Genomic DNA, 10815 nt, shown 5'->3' on the forward strand with positions numbered 1-10815 from the left:
GTATTAAAAGATTCACAGAAAAGCATCTGAGAAACATAACATTTTAATAGATGAAATAAATACTCCAGTACATGCAAGATAAAAACTGACATTGGAAAAAAATTAAAAATCACTTTTGTTATAGTGTAATTTTGTTTGTTTGTTTAAACACTCACAGTAGCTTTTCCCCCAGTTTGGAAATCAACACATGGAAAACATAATCACAACCTCCAGTCCTTCCACTCCTACACACCAAATGCACTTCTAACCTAACACTTGATGCAAAATAAAAAAAAGTCATACAAAACAAAAACAAACAAAATAGTAGCTACATCCATCATCTATGTGTTGTTGGGTTTTTTCATTTTTTTTAAATGAGTTAGAACTGAGGTAACCTTTTTCCTGCACAACCGAACAGCAAAATTTAGAAGGGAAATTTCGGAAGACAAGACAAGACAAACTTTAAAAACCGCACCCAGCGCGATTAAAGCTCTTTTTTTTCTCCTTTTTCTAAGATACCCCCACCTCCCCAAATATAAAAAACTTTGAAACAGTTTTACCACTTGCGTGAAGACCTTGTTGAATAAAGGAAAATTTATCTGCAGATACTCGCTTAACTTTAAAGTAAAATAAAAAGAAGCCAAAACTGGCTACCTTTATTAGTACATATAGTTTGAATACGTTCTGCTTCTTCACCACATGAAATCAAAGGATTGGGCTCATCCAAGCAAATTCTTTGGTATACAAAAAAGGGGCGAGGAGGTGGGATATTATTTTCCTTTAGCAATGACTGGGATCTAAACAGAAGATGAGGGGGTTAATTCACAGAATTGGAGTTCACTGGCGGTAAAGTCCTGGGTGAAGATCTTTCTCTTAGTGCCTGAGATAGCAGGTTGCAACCATCCGAGACGGCGCAAGCTGAGTTCCTCAACCGTTCCCTGTAATCGCTCATTTTGGTGCTACTTTCGGGGTGTTGGGCTATATCCCTGAGGCATTGGGTCAGGAGCACACAAGCAGATACCACACTCATGGCTCCTCCTAGGATGGCGGTTTGCACAGCTTTGCCCTCTGGATTAATGGTGGCAGCTTTACCCAAAAACTGGGGCTCAGTGGCAAAGCCCACCAGAGCATAGACAGACTGCACCAAAGGTCCACTGAACAAGACGCACCGGTTCCTGGTCAGCTCGCTGGGCGAGGTCTTGACCTCCTTGACACAGGCCAAGAGGGCAGAGGCGCTGGTGCTCATACATTTGACACTGAGTTTGAACTGCTCCTTAGCAAATTTATCCTTGGATTTCTCACTGGCCAGCACGCAGGCGTCTGTCAGGAATTTCAAGTTCTTGGACATGTTCTGAGAAACCTCCAGCAGGAGCTGAGGGCTCATATCTGCCAAAGGGGTGGTCTTCAAGACCCCGCAGCCGTGCTCCACCTCATGCCTACACCGGGTCACCTTGTAGCGATCCACCAAGCCAGGCATGGCAGGCTGGGCCCCTGGAATCTCCACCGCAGCCAGGTAGGCAGCGTGGGCAGAGCACTCGGTCAGGGAGACCACCAGCTCCCCCATCTCCATCAGGCTTTCTCCCACCTCCCCGAAGCGTCCCATGTTGAGCTGGCTCTGGACGTCATGGGTCAAGATGGAGAGTCCTTTGGTCCTAGCAATGATCGTGTCCCTGCACTTCTCAAAGGACTCACCGAAGACAGACAGACTCTCGGTGTTCACCGGCCTGGTCTCGCTCGACAGCAGAAGCAGATCGGCCACCAGTTGCATCTTGATCTTGCAGTGGTCGCAGATAGAGATGAGCTTTTTCCTCTGCAGGGAGCTGCTGCTGGGGATGCCGCCGCCGGAGACCTCGCTGCTGGACTTGCCGGAGCCACCGCTAGCCATAGCGCCGGGGGGGCACTCGCATGCCGCTCGCTACCCCGCTGCTGCCGCCTCCGCCGCCGCCCGAGCAGTCCCGACTGAGCCCGGCAGGATCGCTCTGCCTTTTCCGCAACATCATTCCATTAATCGCCGGGAGGCAAGAAAAGGCTCTGGGCGCCGGGGCTGCCGCTGCTCGGGGAGCGAGCTCGGCCGGGGCGCCCGCCCCGCTCCGGCGCCAGCCTCCGCTCCTACGGCGCTCCCGCGGCGGGGCGGCGCTCGCCGGGCGCCCCCGGGCCCCGGTCTGGCATCCTTTAGCTAAAAATACGTAATTTTGTTTCTCCTTTCCTTCTCGAACGCTGGCTCGCCTTCCTTCCACCGTCTCGTCCGGCTCCCCGGCAGCGGGATCCTGCGCGAAGTTCCCTTTACCAGACGCGATGCCTCAGGGACGCTCCGCCGCCGCGCGGAGTTGGGGCAGGGGCGCAGCCCTCCAAGTTGCTACCGCGCCCCCGGCGCCTCCGGTCGGGGAGCGCCCGCCGGGCGCAGCTCGCAGGGGCCGGAGGGGCGGCGGCTGCGCACCATGTGCCGCCCCCGGCGCCCGCCGCGGCCCCGGCTCGCAGGAAGCGCCGCGGAGGGTGTGGCCCGCCCGCCCCGCACGGCCCCGCCGCGCACCCGCGGGGAGCCGGCCCGGGAGGAGAGAGGGGCACGGCGGGGAGCCGGGACGCGGGGGACCGCGGGGGGAAGGAAAAAAAAATAAGAAGAAAGAGAAGAGGGGGTAAAAAAAAAAAAGCTCCACCGGATCCGGGTGCTGGGGCGGGCGGACGGATCCGTTCCCCTTCCTTTGCCGCTGCCTCACTCCTTCCTGCCGCGATCATTCACGCGGCCGCTGCGCGCTCGCTCCCCGCCGCCGTCCATCCCCTGCGCCCCGGGCCCTCCTCGCCGGCTCCCGCGGTGGCCGCCGCCGCACCAACTTAGGCTCTTCCCGCAAACAAGGGTGGTGGCCGCGGGCTGCAGTCGCGGATGCTGCGACCCGCCCGGCCTTGCGCTCCTCCTGCCATCTTCCCTGGCTGAACAGCCAACTCCCAGGGAAAAAAAAAAAAAATGAAAGAGAGGAAAAAAAAAAAAGGAGAGAGCTAGGAAATCTTAAATTCCCTTCCTCAGGCTTTCAGACAAACTACTGGGAAGCGGCGGCTGCGACGGCGCTGCCAGCCAGACGCTGCACGGCTCCGGGGGAGCTCCCCCGCCCCGCTGCCTTTGCTGTAACCTCACTTGAGCCTATCGAAATCTTTTGTGCGGTGTCACCGCCCTTCGTTTAAATCCTGCCCTCCCCCCGCCGCCGCTCCGCGCCCGCCGCCGCTCGCTCCTCCCAGGCGGAGGGGGCAGCAGCGCCGGCACCGCCCGCCCGCCGCCGCCGCTGCCCCGTCCCCGCCGCGCAGGGCTCCGGAGGGGCTCCGCGAATAAACAGACAGCGGGGGCGCCGGAGCGAGAGGCCCCTGCGAGGAAGGCGAGAGGCAGCCGGACAGCGGCCGCCGGGAGAGCGCGGCCGGGGGCGCACGGAGCGGTCGGATAGCGGAGAGCGAGGAGCCGCCCCAGCCCCGGCCCGGGTGCCGCTCCCCGCCCGGCCCCTGCCCCGGGCAGCCCGCCAGGTGAGTGCGGCGTTCCGCTCGGAGCTCCCGGCCCGCCGGGCAGCGCCCGTGTCGGGCTGTCCCGGTCCGGGGGGCAGAACCCGTCCCTGTGCCAGCCGGCACCGAGGGGCAGAGCCCGAGGCACCGGGCTCGGAGCGCGGGCCCGCCGCTCATCCCGCGGGGCTCCGGGTACCCGGGCCGGGCTGGCCGTCGGGAGTGCTGAAAACGCGGGATGGGCGACTGCTGCAGCTCTCTTTACACACAAATACTGCTCTCAGCGCAGGCCTTGACCCAGATTTTAAACCGATGAAGACGAATTTGGTCTGTTGCTCTCCTGGTTTTGTCGCTGTTTTTGAACACTGGTTACTGTTTATTAGACTTCAGCAGGGAAAATGTAAACCTACTGACACTGCTGTGTACTGAAAGCTCTACCAAGACTTCCTCTAATCTGTTTCCATTCTGCAGCACACCGAGAACTTTTGCATTCTTGTCAAAAGCAAGATGTGACGCTCAGTAAACCTGAGGCACTCATCAGATGCACAGTATCTGCATCAATATAATTCTGATTAATCAAAGCCCACATTGAAACCACATCGTACATTTGTTATGTATTTTACTGTAGCTTAAGCTGCAGCTAAATAATAACATTATTTTGCACCTTTAAATCAGAATTCTCTTTTTAAGTCAGCTGCCTATTTCTAGGCATTTACAATGCATTGAGCAGGTTACAGAGCTCCAGAAGTACATTTGTCCCAATTCACAGTTAACATCCTGCTACATTCCTACGGCTGCAGGGGTATAAGTGACCTTGAAATAAATGGAAATTGAACCAGATTCCTCACTTGCAGTTGCAGGTCAGCTCCAACAATATCCTGGCACAAACAGAGCCCACCAAATGGATTCCATACATTTAAAGAGCTTTAGACAAGTTCATTTGCACATATTCTTAGCCATTGGCTAGAAGAACCTTTGGCCTTCTCCTTGTAGAGCAGGATATGAGCAGGATGAACACAGATGTGAAAGGGGGGGGTTAGCAGGTTGTACATATTTGGGGGGCAGGGGAAGCCTTTACCATAAAGCCAGGCTTGAGGAAAGGGGTAGATGCTGGTCTATGGGTGTGTCAAAAATAGGGCAGTTCTCCACCCATCCCTCCTCACAAAAACAGTGTGAGGGAAATTCTGTTTACTTGAGTCAGATTATAGCAGTTTCAAGGAAGGTCATGATTTGGGCCTAAACAATTTTGGCTTACTGCCAGCAACTTGTTTTCAAAAGTATAAATAGGAATGATTTCAGAGTGCTCTGAAAAATAGAAATCAATGGGCAGAAGAAGCCAGCTGAACCATATTTCAAAGTATTTCCAGATACGTCCTTAAATGAGGTGAGATAGTATCCAGCACAAGGAATGTCTCTCATAAATATTAACCTAGTTTATCTTTAATGAGGATTGACTACATTTAATTAGGGTTTGAAAGATTTCATTTTAGAAAACATAGGTCTCATCCCTGGCTAGAAGATTATTATATGACCTAATAATCTTTTCCATTTTTAGATGCTGCTGCCTGCCATGATGCTCTGTGTGATTTGTGCCATGCCCCAAGGACAAAGGGGAGAGATCCTTGGTTTGGACAGGTCCTGCAGTGCCTCCTCCACCAGTCTCCCTCCACAGAAACCCAGCTGGGCCTTAACTGTGGCAGTTCCTGACCAAAGCTCTTAGTAGCTGCTACGATAGAAAGCAAATTTTTTTTCTAGCTCTTCTAACCTATCCACCAGGCTGATACAGTCCTTATCTGCCTTGGTATTAGCCAGGGGGAAAACTGGTAATTTTTGTCCTGTAGTAGGTGTTACATGTGGACAGTGTCCAAGGAAGTCTTCCAAATGCCATTGTCCTCCCATAGTAGCCCTTGGTGTTTAGTTTTTCTGCATATTAAATGTTTGGGGAAGAGTGACCTGGCTTTTGCTTTTTGAAAAAATAGTGTAGAAAATACCACCTTCATTAGTCATTTTTACCATGCAAGTGGCTTTTCCTGGAGCAGGTCCCTGTTAGATCCATCCTACAGACTGTAGGGTTGCTGCCTGGGTACACCTGGCCTAGCTGGATCCCCTCTTAGTCTGTGTCTCCCATGAACATGCAGTCTCATTCTGAAAAGCAGCCTTGGAGGTGGATTCTCCTGGGCTGGTACCCTGAGCAGGGTGTGTGCTTTAAAGTGCCAGTACAGGCATCTCTGTGTTTGAGGAGACGTGTACCCAGTGATGTTTGGGTGGGTATTTCCTTCCTAAGTCTTGTGCATGTCTCTTTCAAGGAGGATGTGTTGATACCCATTAATTTCAGTGCTAATTTCACTGGGCTTGGGCAGCTCACTGAATTGGTATAGAAACTTGGGCGATGTGACAATCAGGTGGCCATGTTTGGCTTTGAAAAGATTTCACTGACAGAGTCTGAATGAATTAACTCTCTGGGGTTCAAACCAGCAGGCATTGTCAGATACAAGGGATTAAAAGGCTTTTTAACGTGGCTTAGTAGTGTACAGAAGATTGGCTTACTTGTATGAGCTCTTCTTTTGTCACATTGATCTTTATTTTGCATTGTGCTTAGTACAACAGAATCTGGAGGCTGCAGCCTTCTTTCCTGAATCGTCTGAAAGAACTTGGTCCTTTTATTGCTTAGTAAAATATTTTATTGTGAAGGAGGAATTGATTTTTGCCAGTGTAGCCACTGTTGAGTAATAGCTGAAGAATACCAAGTTGTAATAATTTCATGAGCACTGTATGTGGCCAGGTGGGTGAGAGGAAGTTACTATATGGTGGGTTGTACTTCTTTATATTACTTTCCTGTATAGATGTATTGATCTAACCTAATAGGGAGCTAGCTGATGAAGGAATAAAAGGCAATTCACTGGTTCCCCTGTGTCAGCTGTATGTGACTAAACCCATGAGGTGGTAATTATAGGAATGATAGCTCCAGTTCTGAGGGATGCAGCTGGTTTGTCAGGCTGTAAACTGAAAATCATAGGAGGATAAAGTTGGCAGGGACTGATGGAAGAAATACTTCAATACCAAAGCAGAGTTTGCAGAAGAGGGTGGATGAAGATGGGCCTTCCTCTCTGCAGCAGTGTAAGTCACACAGAAGGAAAGGCAAGTTTCCAAGAATGACCAGCTTATTGTTCTTAAGATCTATTTTGTCTTAAATGCTTTGGTGCTGAGTAAGTGTTTTGTGGTCAGTACTTACAGCCATTACTTCATGAGAGATTAAACTGTGAGGTCTGGGTCTGCCTCGGGTCTGCAGAGGTAGCCATGGTTGATGCACTGGGATGCAACCTGAGAACTGGTCTGCTTGTAGCCAAAAACACAGATCTGGAGGAACAGTTAACTAGGCACTTGAGACAGCAAAGTGCAAACACAGTCACAAGTTTTGTTTCTTTTGTCTATAAATAAATAGGTTTTAGGATAGTGGGTGGGCTTTCACATAAAGGTTTAATTAATCTGATGTTCTGGTGGTTTGTTTTTGTTTTTTTTAATATGGCATAGTTGAAACCACAGTATCAAAGGTAAGAACCAATTCATTATGTAGACAACATTAATGTAAATATCCCAGTAGTGGGATGCTGGTCAGTTCCTGTTTCTCAACTGAAAGGTAATACAGCAAAAGAGGTTTTTCTTTTGTTGTCCTTTTATTCATTATTTATTGCACTGTTTTCACCGTTTGCTGTATATAATCAATTGATTGTCCCCTGCTGTTACCATGGACATTTAATACATCAAGGTGGAAAAGAGACACATTTTTATGAAAAGGAAAATGCAGCTACAAAACTCCTCTTGCTCTGAATGGACAGCTGTGCCATGTTTTATGTGAATACAGCTGACAATGGCTTTTTGCTTCTTGTTTTTGCCTGCTGTCTACACATGCAGACATCCCTCCTGCACCTTGTGTGTCTGGAGGCTGCTGGCCAGGAGATTCCGTGTAGCTCCTTGTGTCCCTTCTCCCTCCCTGGAGCAGGTGAGAAGGGCCAGAGGCAGGTTTGTAACCTTGAAACATAAGAATGGCAAATGCTGTTGGTTAGAATGGTCCAGCATGAACAGGAATCCAAGACCCTCCCTTAGTCTCTTACATCTGGGATTTTTGAGATCAAAGGAGAACATGGTATTTTGAACAAAGTGTGCAAGGGCCCACCCTTCCTGAATTGCACTTTTGGTTGTATGTTCTGTCCTGCAGCTGTAGTACTCTACAGAAGGGTTTGGGTTTCTCCCCTCCCTGCCTTCTTTTAATGTATTATGAGAGAAGTTTAATAGATGTTTTCACAGGAGTCTCTGATCCTACACTGCTCTCATTGTGCCTTTCTCTGTGTTCTGTGAGCAGGACTGCTGCTCATTAACAATTTAAGCCTAGCACCTCTAATTCATCTGAAGTTAATGTAATGTATTACTTACATTAGATGTAGGTGCCAAAACTGACCTGTAAACCTAAAATGAAATTGGGACTACAAAATTAATTTCATTTAGATTCTGAAAATTAGACTATAAATGGAATTCTTGTGGGAACTCGGTAAATCTTCTTTGACATTGATTTAATGTAATTCTTTTCTTAATAGGGTAACTTGAAATTGTGTAACCAGCACATAGTTTTAACCAGCACATATTTGTAGCAAATCTTGCAGTAAGATGAGTACTAAGAGGAACATTCTGTGGTGTTTCTGAATTTAAGGATCACACTGTGTAGCTCTAATGCAGCTGAGTTGACAGTCAGGCAGCATACCCCCTCCCCAGCCCTGAGCAGGTAGATAATGACACAAAGCTGTGATGTCATTTATCAGGCATCTCCATCCCATCAATGAATTTTAATTTATAAAATGCATGTGCACAGGATAACACAAATTCAGGGTAAAGATTTATTTTATGTTCAAAATACAAGTCAGAATCTGAATTTTAAGGTTAGTACCTGAATTAGAATTTCATGTCAGAATCATCATAGTTAATCCCTAATCTGGGAAAATTTTGAATTAAAAACTTAGTTTTTTTAATTGGATCCAGGAATTCAAGATCTGACAAACTGGGGAACAAAAATTTGTTCTTTTAATAGATGGCAAGTAAGTTGCTTGTCTTATGCATGAAATTTGGTTGAGGACTGAAATTATTCTGAATTATTCAAATGTTCACGCTCTAGATGACAGCATATTCTGCTTGCTGTGCTGCTTTTTATCTTAGACATTTTCTTGTTTTTAAAGATAACATGTTCAGGTCTGATTCTTCAAGTTTAATTCTGCCTGTGAGTAAATTCAGAGGGTTGGATTAACAAATGCACTGTCTGTGCATGAGAGCTCGGGCATTAGATTCTCTCTGCAGGGGACATTTAAGGTACTTGAGATAATTTGACCTATGAAAACAATAATTTTGAATGTTTTTACTGCAAATAACTCATAATAGCCTGACATTCTGTAAAATGTATGATAGTGCTTTTAAACAGGGAAGAATATGCTGAATGCTGGGACATCTCAAAACTTGCATCCAAAATTACCACTGCAAGGCTGCCTTGCACAACACTTAATTCATGTGGGCTTCTATAAAACCTCCTTCTGTGTCAGTAGAGTTCTTGAAATGAATTGATTCTTCCAGACACAGCAAATGCTGATAGCAGACAGCCCTTGCATGTTCATTCTCCTGTCTGCATGCTTAGTGCTGATCTTCTGTCTTGTGTGTCCTTCCAAGAAGGCAGGCACTGCCTTTTCCTTAATGAAGTCAAGTTCTCTGTTCTTTCTGAGTTTTAATTCCAAGGATTGACAAGGAACAAGCTTTAAGATTCTACTGCACTGTATTTGCACAGAAAAGTAAAATGTGACAAATAGGAATCCACTTTAAAATAGAAAATTGCGTATAAAACTCCACCACTGGCTAAGACTTGAGAGAGCTTTTGGCAGTTAAAAATTCACATTTTTCTCCAGACTCATAAGAAAGAATGGTATGGAAAATACATTTTGCAGAAATAAGTTCCAAAAATGGGGAAAAAAAGGAGATAATCTAAAACTTCATTAACAGAAATTTAGAACATCGTGAATCTTCATATCACTTGACCCAGCCCTGCTCAATAATGAAAACAGTTTACAAGTGAAGGTAGATTTGCCTTTCTGGTAAGATATAACTTCCCTGGCATGACTAGATGGGACTTTTAGCTACAAGGTAAAGTATTTACCACCTTACCCTTGCAATCTACAATGAAAGTAGCCATGTATTATCTGATATTCTGTATTGCAATCCTAATGGTGTTAACTGCTAGGACTATAAAAGCTGTTAAGAAATGTGAAAAGGCTTAAGCTATAAAGAGCATATTGGTGTGATTCAGTAGATGCTCTGAAACACACTGTGCTTCAATAAAAAGAGAATGCAATTGAATTTGCTGCTGTCGGTGGTATGTGCTGCATTGCCTTTGTTTCTTGCATGGGAAAGAGGAACAGCAGAGAGCAGGGGCTGAACAGGTGTTTGTCCTGCAGCTGACCCCACAAGCAGCAGACTTGAACGAGTCTTCCCAGACACAGAATTTTGCCTGAACAGAGGTAGTTGCAAAGTCAGAGCCAAGGATGAAAACTACCTCCTTTTCAAATAAAGCTTTTATTGGCACGACAAGGAAATGTATAGTGTTGGTGCAGTGCTGGGTATACTGAACAACTTGTTCACCTACCAAAGGGAATCAGGTTACTTTTGAGATCCATATCTGAACATAGTCTCCGATAATAAAGAAAGTAAGTTGGCTTGGTTTGTTCTAACAAGAAAAAACATAATTCAAGAAAATATTTCCTAGTAGAAATTCAATGAAAATATTTTACACTGCAAGTCCTGCATTCCAAGGTAGAACCTTTTATTTTTTCCAGTGAATGTATGCACGATCCAGTAATAACAAAAGTTAGCAGAAACCTATTTTAGTAAAACCTCATTAATCACGGCAATCTGATCTAGCATACCTGATGTTCATTATATTTAATGAGAGATCACCGAGCAAATGTGCTCATTAGTGGCTCTGGTATTGGACAGCTCTGTGAGAAGTACTTGTCTAAATCCTGTTTCAGTTATGTACATTTAACAAGCTCCACGAATAGCTCTGGGCTGCTTCCTGTTCCTCAGGCACTGGCAGCGTGTCTGAAATGTTATAAAACGCATGGGGGCTGCAGCCCAGGCCGGTTGGTTGTGGGGGGGCTGAAATCTTGGATCCCAGATCCTCCTCTGCTGTTTCTCATGGTTCTTGTGCTTGGCAAGCTGCTCCTTCAGGTGCTGTCTCCCTGATGTTCCCCAGCTAGTGTACACACCTTGCCCATAAAGGCAGTGGGTTCCTGGTTCATGACCAGAACTGGATCATCTGTGGTTGAAACT

The 10815-nt window shown here is 47.0% G+C and overlaps 1 protein-coding gene across 1 annotated transcript; it reads right to left on the reverse strand.

The window, feature by feature from the left end:
• Positions 1-25: 25 nt before the first annotated feature.
• On the reverse strand, positions 26-3480 carry TLNRD1 (talin rod domain containing 1). Its single transcript, XM_084214135.1, has one exon. It carries the CDS (start codon positions 1862-1864, stop codon positions 797-799), a length of 1068 nt encoding a protein of 355 aa, XP_084070261.1. The 5' UTR covers positions 1865-3480; the 3' UTR covers positions 26-796.
• Between the last annotated feature and the right edge of the window lie 7335 nt (positions 3481-10815).

Source organism: Fringilla coelebs, assembly GCF_963513975.1.
Source record: "Fringilla coelebs genome assembly, chromosome: 12".
In the NCBI taxonomy this organism is placed as follows: Eukaryota; Metazoa; Chordata; class Aves; order Passeriformes; family Fringillidae; genus Fringilla; species Fringilla coelebs.

What these genes read in the sequence shown, in the direction of transcription:
- TLNRD1 (XM_084214135.1), bottom strand. Translation starts at nt 1,864, where the DNA reads ATGGCTAGCGGTGGCTCCGGCAAGTCCAGCAGCGAGGTCTCCGGCGGC.